The sequence below is a fragment of the Leptinotarsa decemlineata genome, unplaced genomic scaffold, assembly GCF_025532065.1.
Source record: "Leptinotarsa decemlineata unplaced genomic scaffold, Ldec_3_MD MMD2_tig00001973_RagTag_RagTag, whole genome shotgun sequence".
Taxonomy (NCBI): Eukaryota; Metazoa; Arthropoda; class Insecta; order Coleoptera; family Chrysomelidae; genus Leptinotarsa; species Leptinotarsa decemlineata.
In genome coordinates, this window is record NW_027412572.1 from 3835529 (window position 1) to 3859308 (window position 23780).

Sequence of the window (23780 nt, forward strand, 5' to 3'; positions counted from 1 at the left end):
CTGCACGAGGTTCTATCAAAAAGTATATGACAATGATGTGATTTCATCATTGCTTCGTGGAGCTATAAATGTCTCACACGATTGTGAACTGCTTAGGAATTGATAAAAAATAAGACAAGGTGGTGAAATAAACCAAAGACTACAGAATACTATAAGACGTGTCACTCGCTCATTTTTCGACATCTGAGAAATCTCGCCGACCGCTAGCGACAGCGGGTAATTACCAGCCGAGGTAGTACAGTGTGTCGCTTGAAGTTACCAGTTCTCGTCGGCCACGAGATATAAAGGTTGTCCGTATTGTTTGGTATTGTCAAAGACTACAGAATCGGTAAACTTTGGTATTGTGATAGTGTTGTGTTCGTTCGGAGTTCGAAATATTTATTTTGTGAAAATGTCGACGTATTGCTCAGTGGATGGTTGTCTGAGTACGGTGGGAAGCCCAGGTATTTCGTTTTTCCGCTGCCCAAAGTACAGTGAAAGGTATGCATTCAATATATTCACCATTAATTTTTATTTTACCTATCTATACCTTTTATGGTTTTGTTGTATAAAATTATTCATAACGAAATATACCGCCGGCATTTGCCAATCCAAACTCATTTCAATCTTTTTTCAAAATGTTCAGTTTATCGATTGATATACTTGAATTTTTTTTTAGGTGTCAACGTTGGAAAAATGTATTAGGCTTCATTGGGAATCATAGATATGCTACTCTTACCCCAGAGCAGAGTCACAATAGAATTAAAATTTGCAGCTTACATTTTAGAGCCGATGATATTGTGAATTCTCGTATTCATAGCTATGATGTTCCTTCATTGCGTCTGCCTCAAGATGGTTCTCAGAAAGGTTGGTTCAGTGAAGTTTATAGATTCAAATGATGAAAAAATCTTATTCCACTTTTTAACATATGAAATTTACAATATCAATTTTGTTGTTTAAACCTTCCAGATGATGATGCCATTGCCGGTACTAGCAAGGATTTTATTTACATTGATGCTCAGGTTCAAACGGATCAATTAGGATCACGAGGTGAAATATCTTTTCGTTATAATATATACTTACCTGATCTATTTTTATATGCTTCGGAAAAAAAAACGATGACAAGAAAACAATTATTGAAAGTACGTACATCTTTCTTTTAGATGAATGCAGCCAAACATCTGCTAAACTCTCTTCGGGAACTCCAAGAAAAGTGGCATTACGAAAAAAAATTGTATCACTAGAGAAAACAGTAGCTTCAACATCAAAAAGAGCACTGGACGAAACCGGAATTACTCTGGATGATGTTTTCAAGTTTCTGGATCGAAAATATCCTGAGCAATATTGTAAGCTCTTGAAAGCACAGCTTTCTTTGATAAATAAAGCACCAAAAGGGTCCAGGTATAGTGACGAATTCAAACAGTTTGCATTGACTGTTTATTTTCTTGGTCCGAAAGCATACAAAAAATTTTCAACAATTTGTAGATTACCGTCAAAAAGTACACTTCATCGTTTCACGAAAAATTGGATTGTTGAACCAGGCTTCAACGATTTTATTTTTCGTGTTATTGAATTCAGGATTGGGCTCATGAAGGAGAAAGAAAGATATTGTATTTTATGCCTAGACGAAATATCTTTGAAATCTCATCTTTATTATGATATTTCCAGAGACAAAATAGTAGGTTTCCAAACTAGTTTGAATGGGACCTCTACTGACATAGCAAGTAGTGCTCTAACAGTAATGGTCAGAGGTTTGGCAAGCAATTGGAAAATACCACTTGCATACTTTTTCTATAAGACATCAGCAACTTCTGATGATTTGAAAGATATTTTGTTCAAAACGGTACGAAGATGCAAAAATATAGGCCTAAATGTCATGGGGGTGGTTTCCGATCAGGGTTCAAATTTTCAGAAGTTGGTGAAAACTTTGAATGTTACAGACGAAAATCCCATATTTCTGATAGACGATCATAAACTTGTATATTTGTTTGATATCCCGCACTTACTGAAGTCGACACGAAACAATTTGTTTTCCTATCAGTTTTTACTTCAGGGTGGAGAAACAAGAAAACATTACATAGAAACAATGTATAATTATGATAGAACTAAACAATATAAATTGGCTCTTAAACTTAATAATGACCACATTTATCCAAATAATTTTCAAAAAATGAAAGTCAAGTTGGCTTCCCAAGTTTTGAGTCACTCTGTAGCCGTGGCTATGCACACATACATTGACTTCAATATTTTGTCCAAGGAAGCATTAGTTACTGCTGATTTCATTAAAAAAATGAATGATCTTTTTGATTTATTGAATTTGAGCAATTTTGAGAAATGTCAGGCTTTTATGGGAACGGAAATGCAGATGAAATGTCTTCAAGAAGCCTATGTCATGTTTCAAAATCTCCAAGTAAAAAAACACGATGACAAAAATGTCACGAAACAATTGAAATTCATTTTTGGGTGGAAGTTGACTTTGAAAGCAGTTTTTGCCTTGTGGGAGATGTTGAAAGAACGCGATTATAAATATTTGTTCACGCGTAATTTGAATCAAGATTGTTTGGAGAATTTTTTTGGACAGATCAGAAATTGTTCCGGCAACGCAAAGAATCCAACACCCATACAGTTTTGTAGAGCTTTCAAAAAAATATTTGCTTTGAAATATTTTGATTCTAGTGAAGGTGCTAATTGTATGGATGATGTTAATGACGTTTTGTTAAGTTTGACGCCAGAATTAACTGAACAATGTCGATACATCCTTGCTAGACCCGACATTCCAAACTATGCTCCTCTGAAAGTTTTCACTCGAGATTATAAGAACCTTAAAAGTCCCGAAGGAAACGCTCTTGTCTATGTCACAGGATACCTCATGAAAAAATGTCTCATGCAACATTCGTGTGACATTTGCATACATTTTAGCAAATCCTCAGAAAACCTTCTTGATCAAGATGTAATTTTCTGTAAGCTAAAGGCTTACAGTACCGACAAATCATCGTTTGGTGGATTAACCGTACCATCAAGAGATATTGTTGACCATGTAATAGAGATGGAAAACATATTCATTGAAAATTTTGATAAAATCGGCAGTGAGAAGGGAATTGGACAGTATTTGAAAACAAAATATTCGAAAATTCTTTTCTCACATCCATGTCAAAAATTCCCCTTCGATTATTATATATCTTTATATACAAGAGTTCGGATATACTTTACTTTAAAATTCATGAACCAGGACATGAAGATTGTTAGGAAACATAAATCATGCAATGTAAAATTGAATATTTTAAATCATTTATAAACATATAACATTATATAATTGTATTATTTTTGTTAATAAAACATGTTTTCCTGAACGTGTTTATCATTTCATCAGTAAATCACTCTGATCTGTTTCTTAGATCATTTATTCATGAGTTTATCTATCATGTTTCTAGAAGTTGATCGACAAACAACTACTTTCGTATCTTTGTTTATTGTCTGATACAACCGAGCAAGCGAAGTTTCAACTTCGGAACGTCCCCTGTAGATATCGCGAATAGGAACTGCCCTCGTATAACTGTCATGCGGCCGGCGGCTTCCGGACATCGTTTGTCGGCGATATGATTTATGGAAATCGCAAATCCTGAGCCGTACCGACAAACGAATTCCTTGGAGTGAACCAACTTATAGTATTCGGTAAACTTTGAATAAACGTATATTTTGTATAGTAAGATTATACAGGGTGTAACTAAATAAGTGTAAAACATTTAAGGAGGTGATTCCTCATCGAAAAAAAAATAGGATCTTTCATATAAACAAATTTCATTGGAGCATCCCTTGTTAAGATACATCCCCTCAAAGGGGGTACATAATATTTGTATAACAATTTTTTTTTCCACAAGCACTAAAAAAGTTACAACATTGAAATTAACCTGACGTTTTGTACTACCAAAAAGACACTTAGACTTGGACTTAGACAAAAGACTTGGTTTACCCCATGATTAGAAAACACAACCCCTAAAATTTATTTCCGATGTAACTTTTTGTCTTATTATTTGTTTACCATTCAAAAATTTATTTCCGATAGCCTGTTTCATTCTAAACAAAAAATGTCTCTTGGGTTTTTCGCCCAAAATAAACCAGTTCGCAGCAAAAAATTATTTTACGAACAACTACAGAGATACATCGTCATAAATGCGAAAATATGAAACTAAAGGCACCCATTCATTTACAGGCCGCCTTCAGGCCGTGGACTGTCGATCAAGTCGGCCGTCGGCGACCTTATTGAGGCCACACATTACTCAGGCCGCCTGAGAGATGAAGCCTTCAGGTTTCGGCCGGACAGGTCGCAGACTGCAGGCGGCCTCATATTTCACTACACACGTCAGTCCAGTTGATCCGAAGCAGGCGAAGACGGCGACACAAAATATACCAAAAAGTATCAAATATGATTAACTTCGAAAAAAGAAGAAAAATATCGTGTTTATTAATAGTGTTATTACTATTAGAGAGACCACCTCGACAAAGAAAGCGATTTTGGGTGAAGGATTGGCTTCTTGAAAGAGAACATTTGTCACACATGCAACTAATTGAAAAACTCCGTATGTCTAGTACAGATGATTTAAAGAATTATCTTCGTATGGGTGATGTCACTTTTCAAAGGTTATTAAAACTAGTGAAACCTTTTATATCGAAGAGAAACACGAGAATGAGGAGAGCAATTAGTGCAGAGAAAAGATTAATTGCAACACTACGGTTTCTTGCCACGGGACGCAGCTTTGAGGATTTAAAGTTTTCAACGCTCCTTTCTCCACAGGCACTAGGAGTCATTATTCCAGAAACCTGCAAAATAATTTACAAAGTATTGAAAAGAGAATATTTGAAGGTAGGGAAAAATAAATTTATTTCTCAAATTGTAACATAAAAATAAAAGACGTTTGATGTGAATAGGAGTGTACACATATTTCTTTTCATTTCTTGAAACTGATCAACTTCGTTAACTCTGACGGGACATCTTGGACGGGTGGCTGATATTGTCGTTCGAAAACGCATGGCTGATTTGGGACTGGTATCTGATGGTTGTTTAGATACGATGAGTAGGATACATTATAAACAGTCTCGTTAACAGATTGGCTCAGTACAATATCAGACTCACTAGTTAGTCTATTTTGAATGGCGTAAAAAAGGGTTTTATTAATCAAATGTTCCGCGTACAGTCTCTGTTCTTCATTTAGTCGACGAAACTTGTGGGCGACGTTTTCTCCTATTGTATCAAATTCATCAGGCTTGTCCTTCTCTCAATGTACCGCAAATCTTGTCAATAATTTCCCGTTGCTCTGTTAGCATTCTTTTTGAAGCAGGCACTTTTCTAGAGGAAGTTGTATATGTTCGAGAAGGGGTCCTACTACACCCGGTCTCGAATGGAGTTTCTGAAGAATTAACTGGCGTGATATTCGAGTCTTCAAGCTCTTCGTGAACCATTGATGCCGGACTGTTGATATTCTCATTGTCTGTCTGAAATGTTTAAAAAAGGGTACTTTGAGTTTGTACACGTACTTAATAAACACGTTTTATGCTAACAGTACTCATTTTATTATCATTATTATTTCAGTTTCCAAGTACATCCGAAGACTGGCAAGTCATTGCGAGAAACTTTGAGAGTAGATGGAATTTTCCCAATTGCGGAGGATCTATTGATGGCAAGCATATCAGAATTGTCCAACCTGCTAAAAGTGGATCGTATTTTTATAACTACAAAGGCTACAATAGCATCGTCCTAATGGCAATTGTTAATGCCGATTATGAATTCATTTATGTCAGTGTTGGGTGTAACGGAAGAGTATCTGATGGAGGTGTTTTGGAGACGACAACTTTCTATGATAAACTGATGCAGGGAACACTGGGTCTGCCAAGTAAGGAATCGACGAAAGAAAACATGACTTTTGTATTTGTAGCAGATGATGCTTTCGCATTACATGAACACATAGTTAAACCCTTTCCTCAAAAAAACTTAACACCAGACGAGCGGATTTTCAATTATAGATTGAGCCGAGCCCGGCGTACTGTTGAAAATGCATTCGGAATTCTATCTAACCAATTCAGAGTTTTTCATACGTCAATCAACATGAAACCTGAAAAAATCAATTATATACTTCTTGCATCTTGTGCTTTGCATAACTTTTTACGACGATATTCATCAAACTCTTACTTGCCCAAAAATAGCATCGATACTGAAGTACTTGATACAGGGGACATAATAATGGGAGACTGGAGAAGTGATCACACATTAGGAAACTTACAACATGGATATGGACGCAATCCATCAAATGCAGCAAAGGAAACTCGCGACACTTACAAAAGCTATTTCATGAACAACGGAAAGGTATCTTGGCAAGATAGGTTCATATAAAATAGTACAATTTTGTATACAACAACTGCAAAATTGTTCCATAAATAAATATCATTAAACGTATATATTCGTGTTTTAATAACTATCGGAATAGCATTCCTATTAAGTATTATTTACTAGATATATATAAACTCACCCCATTCTCCGAGTTTTCTGTTTCGGCGTCTTCGTCATTTGAAATTGGTTGTATGGGTTCTTCTTGATCGGATGTGAATAACAGTAGTTTATAGTACCAAAGTGTAGGTACATATATTTCGTCAGTACCACTTCCGAATTTTTTACTTTTATTAACTTTTTTCAATTCCTTTCTAAAAGAACTTCTGAGATTATTGATTTTGTTTTTCACCGTGTCTATTGTTGCATTTTTATCAACACTTTTATAATATTGTAACAACGACGCATATGCTTTATCGCGCAATTGTCTGTTTGAATAAAATTTTGATTTTATTTTCCATAAACATGGATGACTCCTATAAATATCGATGAAACCTGTAATAAATTCAGGTTTGTTGCATCCCTTTTCAATCATTTTGATTGAAATAATGCGAATGTGGCACAAATTTCAAACTGAATTGAAGTTCAGATCTTCAGTCATGGACTGACGATAAATGAACACACACGATGCGAATTCAATGAGTTTCGATCGCCTGCAGGTCTGAACCTGTCATAGGACGGTGTGTCTGTGGTGAAAATTGGCCCTAAGGCGGCGCGCCTTGAGGCAACGGCCTGAAAGCGGCCTGTAAATGAATGGGTGCCTTAATCTATCTAGTAGGTCGCTATTAGCGATAGTGACAATTAAATTGATATGACGCTGTCTGTTTGTGAATTTTCGAAATTGAATCAATACTAATTGTGTGTTGTTGTTCTGTTCTCAATTTGTTACTTCAATAATTCATGAAAATGAGGGATGAGAAATGAAAAAAGAAAATAAAAATAAAAAGTGGAGATATTCCAAGTCACGTTAGTTCACGACGTTTCGATTGTTAGTATCTACAATCGTCTTCGGGTGATGACTGGGAGGGGGCTTACTGTGGTGCGGTGTTAGCGATGATCCCTCCTTGTCCGAAAAATAGACTTGGTGTTTTTTCAAAATCTGGGACAACTTCCTTTCGATTGATGCAGTAGGGTCCCGTACGATCTTTGTGTTTCGTCCCTTCTGAAGAACCTCTTCGATCTTCTGTTCGTAGAGAACGGTATCCATTACCACAGTAGCGTTTCCTTTATCTGCAGGTATAGGATCTTGATGTTGTTGTCTCTACATAGGCCGTTCAGCGCTCTACGTTCTTCATTGCTAATGTTAGATGTTGGAACTAGTTCTCGATCCAGCTGTTCTCTAATTTTCCATCTGAACTCTTCTGCCTCGGTCTGGTCAATAAGGGAACTGGTGGATTCCACTGCAGTAATTATTTCCAAAGTGGGCACAGATGTTGGCGTGATACCGAAATTTAGGCCTTTTCTCAACAAGGATTCCTCTATTTCCGTGAGCGGGCGGGAACTCATGTTGATGACGTTGGCGGCTTCATAGTTGTCCTGTTTTCAATCTGTATTTTGTTTCCTCACTATCTTCCCCGACTTTCTGTTCTGGGTATCCCAGTCATCACCCGAAGACGATTGTAGATACTAACAATCGAAACGTCGGGAACTGACGTGACTTGGAATCTCTCCACTTTTTATTTTCATTTTCTTTTTTCATTTCTTTATTTCTATTTATTCAATTGTTCCATTTTTACTTGTATTTTATTTCACTATCATTTCATTTCAGGTTTATTTTGGTTAATATAATTGTTATTTTCAACTATTCATTTCCAATTCTTCTTTTTTAGTTGTTTCAGGGATTTCAGATCATTTTTATAGTAGACAATGGAAGTCCGAACTAGTGAAATTCATCATGAAACATTGTCAATCACCTTCGAACAATAATTCACTTGTTATTGAAATGGAATACACAAATGAGGAAATGGCTGATATGCATTACGTTTACGGTCTATCGCAGGGGAATGGGTTAGAAGCTTCTAGAAGACATGCTGAAATGTATCCTCAACGGTAGCATCCTTCACATAGAATATTTGCTCGACTTCATCAACGATTACGAGAATATGGTTCATTCGACAAAAAAAGGCAGGATTGTGGTTGCTGTAATAGTTATCATAAAATATAATATTTTCAACCTATTTTACTGTACTAATGTTTCCCAAAGAAACAAACAACATGTATGTTTTTTATACTTTTATATATTCGCAGACCAGTCCTCAATAAACAGTTCTCTAGCAAAGGTCGTATGATTTAAAACCTTTACATGGCGCAGTCAAAGTAATTGATATAAATAAGTTTGAAAAGTGAAAATGCCTAATTCATTGAAAGAAGAATCGGTTGTGCATCAGCACTTTAATACTAATATAAAACAGCCAGAGCCAATGAGTATGGAAGGATGTCTCTCCGATAACTGGAAGTTTTTTAAACAAAAATTTGCACTTTTTCTTCAAGCAACACGAACTACGAATGAGCCTTCCGAATATAAATCATCGCTACTGTTAACTTGTATAGGAGACAAAGTTCTGAAGATATACAACAATTTCACTTACGAGGCAGGAGAAGACAAAATGAATTTTGAAGTACTGGATAAAAAATTTGAAGAATATTTCAACCCAGAAAAAAATGTAACCTATGAACGGCACATGTTTCTTTCAAGGGATAAAAAGCCAGATGAAAGCATCGATGATTACATAACGGATCTTAGAGATCTGAGTGCATCATGTGAATTTGAAACCCTTACCGACAGTTTAATCACCAGTAAATTAATTTTGGGACTTAAGTCGGACGTAGAATTGCAAAATAAATTAATAAGAACAAAAAATATCTCCCTTTCAAAAGCTGTTGATATCTGTAGAGTAGCAGAAAGAACTAAGGAGCAACTGGAAAAAATTAGTAGTGTAAAAAGTAACAACTTAACAGTGGACAAAATAAAGAAGAGAGGACATCATGGAGAAACTGGAGCAGCTGTTACAAAATTCACTTCAAAAGAAACTCGTTTTGTACCCAGGCCATCGACCAGTCAAGGCACATCAAGATGTCAGAGGGTGACAAATGAAAGTGTACGTGTGAAAAATAATAGTGAATATGTGAAATCGGGAAAGTTTAACTGCTACCGCTGCGGAACTCAACACGAGAAGAATCGCTGCCCAGCCTTCGGAAAAATGTGTGCAAAATGTAGAAAATCGAATCATTTTGCTAAAATGTGTAAATCAGTTAGTGAAGTTCAGCTACAGGCATATGATGATTTGTTTATAGATTGTGTTAATGATAATGATGAAAATGAATGGAAAGTTATATTAGATGTTCATAATGGTACAAAAATTCGATTTAAACTTGATACAGGTGCTCAGGTCCATATAATTCCTGCAAATTTTTTAGAAAAATTAGAAATTTATCCAAATAATTTAATCTATGATAAAGCTACTTTGAAAACCTATACAGGAGAAAAAATAAGAATTTTAGGAAAATGTAATTTAAATTGTAAAATCAAAGAATTATCAGAATACTTAACATTTTATATAGTAGATGAACAAAATGTTGTACCAATATTAGGTAAAGAAGACTGTCAAAAATTAAAATTAATTCAGTTGGTCCATTCTCTGAAAGCAGAACACTCAAAAGATGCTCATTATGAAAAAATAATAAAAGAATTCAATGATGTATTTACAGGTTTGGGTTGTTTAGAAGGCACATTTAATATAGAATTAGAACCAAATGCTTGTCCAAAAATTCATGTTCCCAGAAAAGTTCCAATTGCTGTCCAAGAAAAATTAAAAAATAAATTATTAAATTTAGAAAAAAATAAAATAATTGTTAGAGTTGATCATCCCACAGATTGGGTAAATTCTTTAGTAATAGTAAATAAACCAAATGGAGACATACGAATTTGCATGGATCCTAAAGACCTCAATAGGGCCATCAAAAGAGAGCATTATCCATTACCATCAATAGATAACATAATATCAAAATTAAAAGGTGCTAAATTTTTCTCAGTTCTAGATGCTTCTGATGCCTTTTATCAAATAAAATTAAACAGAAAAAGTTCGATGCTTTGCACATTTAATACACCTTATGGACGCTATAGATTTTTACGACTTCCGTATGGGATAACACTTGCTTCAGAAGTTTTCGAAAAAAAGATTAAATTTCTGTTTGAAAATATACCTGGCGTAGAGTCTTATATCGATGATTTTTTGGTTTGGGGAACAACTAAAGAACAACACGATGAAAGACTAAATAAATTATTGATGCGATGTAGAGAAGTTAATTTAAAAATCAATTTAAGTAAATGTAAATTTGGCATAAATAATTTAATTTTTCTTGGTCATAAAATATCAGATAAAGGTATCGAACCTGACTTTGATAAAGTATTGGCAATAAAAAATTTCAAAATCCCTTCTTGTAAAAAAGACTTAGAGCGATTTTTAGGAATGATTACGTACGTTTCAAAATTCATACCAAACTTATCAATGAAAACAGAAATTTTAAAAAATCTTTTAAAAAATGATGTACTTTGGCATTGGGAAGAATACCACCAAAACTGTTTCGAGGAATTAAAAAAAAGTTTGTCATCAAAACCTATTTTACAGTTCTATGATGTGAACAAACCTGTCACGGTTTCAGTTGATTCATCTCAAACTGCAATAGGAGCTGTTCTTTTACAAAATAATTTACCGGTTTATTACGCATCAAAATCATTAACTCAATCGCAAAGAAGTTGGGCCCCTATAGAAAAAGAGGCACTCGCGGTTTGTTTCGGTTTGGAACGTTTCCATCATTTTGTATATGGAAGAAAAAATGTAATAGTCGAAAGTGATCACAAACCACTTGAAACCATTGTAAAAAAACCTTTAAATATGTGTCCACCACGTCTTCAAAGAATGTTCATTCAAATTCAGAAATATGATGTAAAAATAATTTATAAACCTGGATCACAAATGTACATAGCAGATGCATTGTCAAGAGGTCATGATAATAATTATAAATCTGAAGCAGATGAAATAAATTTTGAAAAAATATTCGAGGAAAATTTAAATGCTCAAGTTTTTCTTGTAACAAATAATTTACAGGTTTCTGAAAGTAAATTAGAAGAAATTAAAAATGAAATAAAGAAAGATCAAGAAATGAAAGAATTAATTAAATTATCAAAAAATGGCTGGCCAAGTGAAAAACAAAAAGTACATGAATGTGTGAGAATTTATTTTTCAATGCAAGATGAAATTTCATATCACAATGATTTATTGTTTAAAAATTCAAAATTAATAATTCCTAGAAAATTAAGGAAGAAAATTTTAGAAAAGTTACATACTAGTCATTTGGGTAAAGAAAAAACAAAAAATAGAGCAAGAGAGATATTATATTGGCCAGGCATGACCCGGGAAATAGAAAATGTTGTTGCTAACTGTACAGCATGTGCTATGTATAGTAAAGGAAATCCTTCAGAACCTCTAAAACAACATGAAATTCCGAAAAGACCTTGGCAAAAAGTTGCTTTAGATTTTTTCGAAATTGAAGGAAAACATTATATTTGTATAGTAGATTATTATTCTAAATATCCAGAGATTGTTAGATTAGATTCATTGACTTCAATAGCAGTGATTACTCAGCTTAAAAATATTTTTGCTCGTCAGGGCATCCCAGAGGTTCTAGTTTCAGATAATGGACCACAACTAACCTCAAATGAATTCAGATGTTTTGCAAATGAATGGGACTTTATTCATCTTACATCAAGCCCAAAACATCCGAGATCAAACGGGTTAGTAGAGAGAACTATACAGACTGTGAAAAATATTTTCAAAAAATGTGAAGTGGCAAAAAATGATCCTTTTTTAGCATTATTGGAGCTAAGAAATACTCCTCTGTATAATAAAATATATTCACCTACACAATTATTAAATAATAGATCTTTGAGAAGTATTTTACCTGTTGCAGATCATCATTTAAAACCAGTTAATATCAAAAGGAACTATTTTAAAATTTTCTTGAAAAAAGACAAAAAAGTCAAAAATATTATTATGATAAGAGAACAAAAAATTTGCCAAAACTAAAAAAAAAATGAAATAGTTTATGTAAAAACAAATTCTAAAAATATTCCTGGAGAAGTAATAGGTAAAAATTTCAGACATAGATCGTATGACATAAAATTGGCCGATAATAACAGACAAATTGTTAGAAATAGGAAATATCTCATAACTCGTGGAACTTACAAAAATAAGCATGTAAATAATTCTTTCAATAACAATTATACTCCAAAGGTAGATTTATATTCAGATGATGACAGTGATTCTGTAGAAAATCGAACCTCTGAAAATGAGAATACATTGAATTGTTCCACTCCAATTTCAACAAATAATGATTATGTTACTAAGTACGGTAGGCTTATCAAGCCTCCGCAGAGACTAATGGTTGGTTGTTTGGGGTAGTATGAAGATATTGTATAGGATAGTTTAAGTAGGGTAAAAACAAAAAATATAAAAATAGAAATTTAAAGGAGGGGATGTAATAGTTATCATAAAATATAATATTTTCAACCTATTTTACTGTACTAATGTTTCCCAAAGAAATAAACAACATGTATGTTTTTTATACTTTTATATATTCGCAGACCAGTCCTCAATAAACAGTTCTCTAGCAAAGGTCGTATGATTTAAAACCTTTACAGTTGCCATCGAGAAGTACGAACACCACAGCTTCAGGAAACAGTACTTTGATTGTAGAACAACCTACTACCAGTACCAGAAAGATTGCCTTCCAGCTAAATGTTGATCATATGACGGTATTTCGAATTTTAAAGGAACAACTCCTATACCCTTACCATCTGCAACGAGTACAGGCACTGTTTCCGCGAGACTTTACGAACCGTCTTGAATTTTGCAATTGGATGATGGAAATGATTAAAGGAAATTGTGACTTTCTGAAGACGATAGAATTCACAGACGAATGTAGTTTTTCTCGGGACAAGATTATTAATTTACATAATTACCACATATGGGATGATGAAAACTCTCAACCTATTGTCGAAACTAACCATCAAGAACAGTCTTCTCTTAACGTGTGGCTCGGAGTTATTAGGGATGATTTAATTGGGGCTCATGTTTTACCTTCTCGGTTGAATGGTGAGACATACGTTCAATTTTCAAGTGAAGTGCATCCTGTACTGCCGGAGGAAGTTCCTTTAGGCGTCAGAAGGAATATGTTTTTATGTATGATGTGGCTCCCACCCATTTTAGTCAAGTAGCACGTCAGCATTTGACTGAAACATATGCAAATCAGTGGATAGGTCGAGGAGGACCACAGAACTGGCCCGCTCGATCTCCGGATCTCAATCCTATCGATTTTTCTATTTGGGGTCATTTACAGCATTTGGTTTATCATACTCCTGTTCGCGATGTATAGAACTTAAGAAACCGCATCATCGATGCGTGCAGGGTAATAATTAGAGAGACTCCAGGAATATTTGAGCGAATACGTGGCTCAATGCGCCGACGTCTAGACGCATGCGTAATGTCTGAAGGTAGACATATTGAACATTTACTATGATTTCTACATGTGTGTTTTGTTATTAATAAATTAGTTTTGTTCATTACCCTTTAATCGTTTAATGCAGGTACTAACTACAAAATAACAATAAATCCAGTTCGCATATATGACGATGTATCACTGTAGTTTGTAAAGTAATTTTTTGCTGCGAACTGTTTTATTTTGGGCAAACAACCCAAGAGACCTTTTTTGTTTAGAATGAAACATGCTATCAGAAATACATTTTCAAATGGTAAACAAATAATAAGACAAAAAGTCACATTGGAAAATAATTTTAGGGGTTGCATTTTCCATCCCTTACAACCATGGGGTAAACCAAATAAATCACTGGCTAAGTGTCTTTTTGGTAGTATAAAACGTCAGGTTAATTTCAATATTGTAACTTCTTCAGTGCTTGTGGAAAAAATTGTTATACAAATTTTATGTACCCCCTTCAAGGGGCTGTATCTTAACAAGGAATGCTCCAATGAAGTTCTCTATATGAAAGATTCTATCTTTTTTTCGATGAGGAATCACCTCCTTAAATGTTTTATACTTATTCAGTTACATCCTGTATAATTTAGGTCAAAAACTTATGCTAATATATCCTAAAGGTTTTTTAGAATGATGAGTTTTTAATTTTTTTTCAACATTTGTTTTCAAATTTCTATTGGAAAATTTCAAAGTATAATAAATTCTCACCCTTGTGAAAATAGAAAATAAATAATCCTAAGGAAAATTATATCAAGGGTGAGAAATGTTGATTTTTGAAAATATTGTTTTGAACTGGTTGCCTATGCAATCAGTGACACATAAATTGATTAAGAAATTCTGTTACTAGATGAATGATACTTTGTAAAAATGAATCTGGAGGCATGTATAAACTTCAAACTGTTTGGCTTCTGAATTTCACTAGTCCGGACTTCCATTGTCTACTATATAAAATGATTTGAAATCCCTGAAACAAGTAAAAAAGAATAATTAAAAAAGAATAGCTGAAAATAACAATTATATTAAGCAACAATAAACCTGAAATGAAAAGATAGTGAAAAGAGTGTGTACGAAACTGTTATTTCCAACTGAAGGACGAATTCTTTACACAAAATGAGGGACTGCCAATGGGATCGCCACTTTCACCAGTCATAGCCAACATATATATGGAGTGGTTTGAGACTCTGGCCATTGAAGAAGCCCACAAGAAACCTCGAGTCTGGTTGAGATATGTTGACGACACCTTCATAATATGGAACCATGGGAAGACTGAACTAGACACCTTCCTGAAACACATCAACAGCGTGAGACCTTCCATCACTTTCACAATGGATAAGGAAATCCACAAAGAATTTCCATTCTTAGACGTTTTGGTGAAGAGGACCGACACTAAGTGGGAAGCATCTATATACTGAAAACCCACTCATACGGGACAGTATCTGAACCACGAATCCAACCACCATCAATCGACAAAAACAGGGATCATCAAGACTCTATTAGACCCTGCCTTTGGGCTCTGTAATACAAAGGAAGGTCTCGAGAAGGAACTAGACATCATCAAAAATGATCTTCAGCAGAATGGATACTCCAAAGCGATGGTAGAAAAGACTTTGGCTAAAAAACAGCAGGAGCCTCGCAAGGAAGAGAAGCCGTCACAACCAGTGCTTGCACTTCCCTACATCAGAGAATTGTCGGAGAGGATAAGAAGAATTGGTTCCAAGTACAACATCAGAACCTGTTTCAGATCCGGTAACACTATCCGTAGCAGCCTCACGAAAAACAGGCCCCCAAACGCGGACTGCGATTCCAAGAATTGCATTTACCCGATACCCTGTGAGTGCGGAAAATCCTATATTGGTGAAACTAAGAGGCCATTGAATGTTCGCATTGCCGAGCACAAGAAGCACACACAGCGAGGAGAAACCAGCAAATCAGGAATAGCAGACCATGTTTGGACCCATCAACACAACATCGAGTGGTCTAAAGCTGAGATCTTGCACAGAGAGGAACAGTGGTTTAGGAGAAAATTTAAGGAAGCCGCATACATGTTGTCCAACAACGTATTCAGCCAGGCCAGCGTAGAAATACGAAACATATGGAAATCCATCAACAAACGAAAAATGGCCAACTCCCGCCAAAACGGTCATCTCTCACGGAATCAGTGAAGCGGAAAATAGAAAGCAGAGGAAGTGAAAGTATTTCAACGACCTATAAAATAGTCATCTCTCGGAGGAATCAGTCCAGTCATCACCCGAAGACGATTGTAGATAACAACAATCGAAACGTCGTGAACTAACGTGACTTGGAATCTCTACACTTTTTTTATTATTTTATTTTTTCATTCCCTAATTTTCATTTATTCAATTATTATATTTTTACTAGTAGGTTATTTCACTATCTTTTCATTTCAGGTTTATTGTTGCTTAATATAATTGTTATTTTCAACTATTCTTTTTTAATTATTCTTTTTTACTTGTTTCAGGGATTTCAAATCATTTTATATAGTAGACAATGGAAGTCCGAACTAGTGAAATTCATCTCGAAACATTGTCAAGCACCTTCAAACAAATGTTTGAAGGTGTTAGGAATCACATGTTAAAAGGTAAGACCTCGTTAATCCTTTGCTCGCAAAAGTTTCGACTTCTGAGGGTTGTCGTTCGTAGGGGTGCGACAGCTGGTTAACGGAAAAACAGATTTTAAACAGATTTTTTTAAACAGATTATTTCTATATGATATGCCTCAAAATAACTACATGGTGGCCATCGAAAACTTGACATGGAGATTTTGGGTACTTATCTTGCAAATCCTGAAAAACGCTCAGACAGGTCGATTTTTTTGGGGAGGGGGACAGATTTTTTTCCCCATTTACAGCGTCGTCACTTCAATCCCGGGGCAGAGGGGTGAACAACCCCTGGAATTTTAATAGGGAACTGGGGAGGAGTCGCACATCATTTGAGAGATCTAGGAATATTCAACGAAAGTCATTTTTTGTGGAGGAAAAAAACAGTTTTTTATTGACCTTTTTTTTGGTATTTGTTGTGTTGGTATTTGTGTTGGTATTTGTTTGTTGTGTTGTGTTGTGGAAGGTAACAAATACCCAAAAAAAAGTCGATAAAAAATCTTGGAATACTCCAAAGAATGGTGTACATTTTTTTAAATTTGGACGAATCATATTAAATTAGGAGTTGAAGTTACTTACTTTATTCTCATGTTAGCATATGCTCAAAATGGGCACCTCCAGCTTCCATGCAATAATAGAGATTCTGCTGGAAACGTTCTCGAACATTGTGGAACATTTCTGGAGTGATTTGGCGACATTCATTTGTGATTCGTTGCTGTAAATCTTCAATTGGAGGAGTACAGTAAATTCTGCTTTTCAAATGACCCCACAGAAATAGATCTAACGGCGAACGGTCTGGTGATCGTGGTGGCCATTCGATAGTGCTTCGCCTCCCAATCCAGTGATCCGGAAAAGTCCGATTTAAATACTGCTCTGGTAATTTGAATAGGAGTTGGGTTTCTGGCATTTCCACAAGTATTTCTGAGTTGACTAAAATAATTTTCCACACAGTCCAGACAGTTCCTCGTCAATATGTAGGAGTGTCTAGAGTGACTAGAAGTTTGTACTTGAACAGACCTCGATTCAACTGAAATAACAACAAAGAATGTAAAAAACCACTTGCAACAAATGCTATAGGCATATAATTTGTCTATACAGAATCTTTCACGACGAGCATTCGTTAGGAATATGTGGAGAACGATTCAGAATAAAAACTTGAAATTTTGTGGTAGTGGGTTTTACAAAATGGTCTCTTCAACTAGAATATTTTCAATATTCGGTCTCTTTCCGCCATACCGGAAGTTGAGGGCAACTTCCTTATTTCAAATGGAACACCCTGAGAGATATTAATTTTTTTTCTGAAAAATTTGACAGTTACAGTACCTACCACTCCGAAAAAATCATAACTCATTGACGGTAACAGTTGAAAATGTGAAATTTCACAGAATCACACCTTAATCATCAAGTCATGAACAGGTTCATCGAATTTTCGAAAATAATTTATAGGGGGATCGAAATTTCCACCTAAAACAACATCGAGAAAACTGATGAAACACGATTTTTTCAAATGGAAACCATACACTATTCTATTATTTTTGGATACTACGAAAAAAGAGATATCAAATTCACGAAGAATGTCCTATACCTAAAATACACCCCTGGAAAGATATATCCGATTTTGGGAAATATTTAAAATGCAAATCATTCGAAGCAATACCAAACCAAGAAAGCTTTGAAAACAAATAAAGTTACAACAAATGTCAAAATTTGATGCGATATAATTGACGTGTATTTTGTAATTTTTTTCTATTTGTGTGCAAAATGTCTCGTTTGGGGTATTCTACTGAAGATTTCCTGAATTAAATAATCATTTAAGGTGGATGCAATAAGATAATGGACAGAACTTGTCGTGTTTTTGCACAAAGATTTCCAAATCTACACAGACCCAATAAAAATATTCTGAGAAAAGTTCTGAGAAACTGCCGTGATTTCGAATCTTTTTCGTCTGTTATCAACAAAAAAAAACAAACAATGAGGACATCGAAATTGTAGTTTTGGCCTACTTCACAGCCTATGCAGAAAATTCGTTGAAAAACGCAGAAAAGTCACTTGGAATTTCATGTTCGTCAATAAACAGGATTTTAATCAAACATAAGTGGCGCCTCTAAATATCACCAGGTTCAAACTCTGAAACCTCACGACTTACCTGCATGAATTGGAACACTGTGGAATTCTGCGAATGGTTTCTTATCAAGATACAGGAGGACCCTGAGTTCATAAAGAACATGATATATACAGATGAAGCTGAATTTGCCAAGAACCGCCATAATAGTCATTTTTGGGCAGCAGAAAATCCAAATCCCGTTCGCCAGCGCAACTTGCAGGATTCATGGAGTTTTAATGTTTTTTGCGCTATAAAGGAAGACCGAATTTTATGTTTATACCTTCATGAAGGGAGTTTGAATAGAGTAGGTTCTCTAAATATGGACTACCATATGGATTTCATCAAATAAAACTCAAGAAATGGTAGATATACTTCTCTCTTTTATTTTAATCACACAAGAAACTAATCTAGTATCACAATAGACTTCAATTGTCATGAAAAGAACATAAATTCTGGCAAATTTACCTTAATTACAGAAAATTATAAAAAATAAACTTCTTAAAAAGGTAGTTTAATACGGACGACTAGGTTTTTAATATGAACCATGGGTGCATAATATGGACTTAAGCAGTAAATAATCACAGGTAATAATATCTTATATTATTATTATCATCATTCTTTTATATGAATAGATTACCGTCGTAAGTAAGTCTCGATCAACAAAAAATAGAATAGTACTTACATACTAAACAACATTATATTATTAGACTCAAATAGCAAAATATCCATACTAATGTTATGGTACTTGAATAAAATTATAAAGTTACGGTAAATAAAAATTATAACAAAGCTAATCTCTGCAAAATTCACATAAGAAGTGGACACTATCGACACCAGCACATTCTTCATGTGCCCATTGCTCACAAGAAGAACATTGTACCCACTGTTCTCCTTGAGTATCATCGGAGAAGAGACTGTCACAATATAAAAATTTTGCATTATGTTGTTAACTTCGATCGGGGCTTTCATCTGTAAGATCGTTGACTGAATAGTTACTGTCTTCGGACGTAGATGATGCTCTATTATCCTTGTTTGGTATTTTCATTTGCTTAGTCTTCTTTAATTGCTTTCTATTGCTTTTTGGCCTTTTCTTTGGTGCAGACTTCTTCTGCTTCTGACCTACAACACTCCCCTTCTTTACTCTTGCTTCTGCCTTCTTTTCATTTAGCTTCTCTAGTTTCTTCGTAACATTTCTTTTTTACTTTGATTCTGCTTCACTTTTTGTCTTTATTGACGTCTCTAAACAAAGTTTTTATGGCGACGATGTCAAAATTGTAGATTTGATTCCCTTTCTTCCCCTTTTTTTGTGAAGCACATAATCAGCCAAGTCAGTCTCTAGTTCAGGAGGAAGTGTCGCTTTTCTTCTGAGTTTTATATTTATAACTTCTTTTAAAGGCATGTTACTCTTTTGTGATAACCGTATAAGTGTAGTTTTCGGCACTCCAAAGGTTTTCGATGCTTTCAGGAATCCCATTTTTTTCTCCTGAATAGCTAATATAGCCTGTGCAATTGAATCTTTGTCCCATTGCTGCCTTTTTGGTTTTGACGCCATATCCTAAAACAACGATAAATTTACAATATGGACTACTTGACCATAATATGGACCACTAGTCCATATTCATAACATCGCGATAGGTCCATATTAAAAATTGTGGCACTTTCAGGTTGAAAATTTTTTAGATTTTTTTACAACTATCTACAATAATTAAGTATATGAGCAATTATTATTAACATAATGATGTTTCTCGAAAAGGTTCATTTAAATCATAATGATTAGAAGTAGTGATATTCTTACAAAACTTACCGAAAATATACATCGAGTCTTGCAGAAAACAAAAAATGGCGACCACTGACACAAACGCACTGGCAGGTCCGCTACGATCGACTGGCGGGGTGGCAATTAGGAATGTGGTTGGTGAATCCATAAGGCATGATTCTGAACAATACAGTTTCAAGTTATGATATCAGATGGATGGAGCCCCTGCACGTAGTGCTGATACCGTTGCTGGGTTGTTGAATGGGATGTTTGAAGATAAGTGGTGTTACGTTATAAATTCTTATAAGTATAATCTTGGTATAAACGATGATATTCCACCTTTATCTTCGATGAGTAACAAATTTATTTATATGGTCACTTCTAACAAAAAAATATATGTTACTGTGGTGATTGGTTAAGAATGACCACTCGGCTAGCCTAGCGGTTTTGTAGGGGGTGGGTAAGGTAAATGAATCCACCACTAGGGTGCTGTTCTGAAATTAACCTGATTCATTAATTTATAAATCAATACACAACAATAAGTATGGAAAGGCCTTCTGAATCTAATTAAGAACAAATAAGAGCTTGTGTGATCACACTTCATCTACAATGGCAGCTACCCCAGTTGTATATGAAATATTGTTATAAATATGAAACATATGAACAATATGAAACCGACAATTACTAATTCGGTGAGATGGCTGTCTACAAAGCGGATGTCACTATTATGTGCACTATAGTCTATGCATAGCATGCATTAAGCGTTCGGTGTGATCAAGCTAACTGGAAATTCTTCGATGATGACTATTACTGGTTGTTATTCAGCTGTCGCGTAAGCAACAAAGAAGGTTGCAGCATGTAGGAATTGGAAAATATGATAACTCACCTCAGGCATTACCTAGCACTTATCTTGTTATAACTTATTCCTGCAATATGGAGGGCTGCTAAACTGCTTTATGTCATGCAGTGTAGAAAGCAGGGGTGACTTCGGAATGAAGTTGGCCTGCAACCTTGGATCCGACAATCTGTCGATGATGTCGCCAGAAAACACTAAATCTTGCGCCTTGAATTGTCTGCTCTGTTTGAAACTCGAAATGCTTTTCATAATTGGTTAAAACCACAAATTCCACCATAAAATACAGAGAAGACGTGTTGCTCCCATGCACAACCATTACTGACTGCCCCTCCTCTCTTTTTTTTTCCTTCCTGTCCCATTTTTATGCTTCTCACAATACACTGGAGTTACCCTACATCTATTCCCCTGTTCTATATGTTCTAAAATTCGTGGAAAATTCAATAACAACAGTTGCGACCGTTAACGGTTGCGTAACGTCACTTGTGATACGTTTAAATAACTAAATTCAAATATTGCCGCCCGGAACTTGAATCATCTACAATCAGTGACATCCAATACCTACTGAGCAGCTGACAAGAATTTGACAAACGACACGTATAAAGTTTACAATTTACTAATTAATTCTATATCTATGATTTTGTACAATAAATATTCGTTAGGTAAGTAACAAGTTATACTACTACATAATATTAAATCATTATATTTCTCTGACTTATTTTATTGAATGGAACACGCGGAACAAGAGCAGATTGCAGGTGACCCTGATGCGACACATAATTCAAATGTGAATGTAAAAAGTTCACTGTTGTCAAGCGAGCAAGCAGAAGATACTGTGAAACCAAAAAAACTATTTAAATCGCCACAGAAACGCTCTTGGTCAAAAACAAAAGTAAAGGAAAATCCAAGACTCACTGTGGCATTCAACTATCTTCAAAAGAAATCTGAAGTATCTGATCGACCTAAAGATGACTGCCAGCTTTTTGCAGATTACGTTGCTAATAAACTAAGAAAATTTGATGACAGATATCGCGCAACCGCTCAGCATGGGATAAGCAATGGTTTGTTCGAACTAAAAATGGAAAAGTACAATTTCCCTCGAGGTTGCAAAGAATATTGTCCTCAACAGTTGCCGCATTGTGGTCCAACAATGCCAAAGAGTACTACACCGCTAAGTACAGCAAGCAGTAGTACCACAGGACTATCACCTTATGAGAATAATAATAGTCTAACTGGTTATTTTAAAACATTTCCAGGAGATGACGGTTCCTTGCTGATTTTGTAATCATTTATTATTAGATTTGCAGAATCTCACATTTTGTTTTTAAATACGTGCGTATTATACAGGGTGTCCCTGGACTTCCTCTTTTCCTCTCGGGAATGTATAGATGGGGTCAAAATATCACCAGTACTTCATATAACTTTTTTTCCTAAAAGTCTTCGTAACCAAGTTACGGGCCCTCGAAGTAACAAAATGAAAAATGTTTTCTTTGATAACTTTTCAAGTGAATATTCAAAATCATCCAAATTTTGGTAATTAACTAAACAAATGAATTCCGTCGATGAGCTTTCATGCAGGAGTCAGTTGTTTTGCTACAAAGTCAGGAACGGACTACCCCCGATGGTCCACACCCCAAAACTTTGAAATGACAGATATTTTTCAATATTTTTCAACAAAATAAGGTTACTTGGACAATTTTATGAATAAAAGTACTCGTGTGGAAAGTCGATCGGAGCAACGAGTCTTGATAAAAATGTAGTTCTACTCGACGACATCAAACCCGCTCGTCCACCATTATTTGAAATGAATAATTATCAAAGCAGAAATAATAATGATAACGTTAATTCAACAACATTTATAACAGAAATAATACAAAGTATGCTAAAATGAAGTCGTAAACAAAAAGTACAGTACCTATATGGAAGTTTAAGTCACAATTGTGATAGCAGATATTTTTTCAAAAGAAATATCAAGTTCTATAGATTCGTGGTGTTTTTAAACTAACAAGCTACTCTACTATGAAATATCGAATTCATTCCATATTTTGTATGTACATAATACGTGTGGAATAATCACGTTTCGTGTTGATCAGTTATCTGAATCTCATGAAACTCAACATTCGAATGTTTCAAATTCTTCTTCACTGCTAAACTGTTGAGGAGTTTCACTGATAATTATAATTTTATGGGAGAAATTTTTTAACACGAATCTAAATTTAGCTGAAAAAACGCACATCGGAAAAAATATTTACTATACTAATAAAAAGCAAACGAATGAACTACAAAAACGGCTGCACATGATCAGGTGAAAAATATCCAGGAAATAATTATGTTCCATTTCTTTCACAGATGTTGACAAAAAAACCTTTTAGAAAGTTTTGATAAAAAATGAGAAACTGGAATGCGATTTTGTTTTGTTGAGTGGTGCGTTGTCATATGACTATCATTGTATTGTCAATATTCTATAGGATATTTTGAATTTTTTTGATATGGCCGAACAGTTTACATTCAATGAATATGCAGATATGCATGTATTTTATG

General features: G+C 34.8%; 1 protein-coding gene and 1 long non-coding RNA gene across 2 annotated transcripts; one reads left to right on the plus strand and one right to left on the minus strand.

The window, feature by feature from the left end:
* Positions 1-207: 207 nt before the first annotated feature.
* On the plus strand, positions 208-2399 carry LOC141482786 (uncharacterized). The gene is made up of 3 exons (XR_012465720.1): positions 208-846; positions 949-1029; positions 1143-2399. It is a non-coding gene; the product is annotated as an uncharacterized lncRNA (long non-coding RNA).
* Positions 2400-4439: 2040 nt separating this feature from the next.
* On the minus strand, positions 4440-6906 carry LOC141482770 (uncharacterized). Its single transcript, XM_074176562.1, has 2 exons — positions 6501-6906; positions 4440-5246 (listed from the first exon to the last, which is right to left on the minus strand). The coding sequence occupies exons 1-2, from the start codon at positions 6891-6893 to the stop codon at positions 4926-4928; spliced, it is 714 nt and encodes a 237-aa protein (XP_074032663.1). The 5' UTR covers positions 6894-6906; the 3' UTR covers positions 4440-4925.
* Between the last annotated feature and the right edge of the window lie 16874 nt (positions 6907-23780).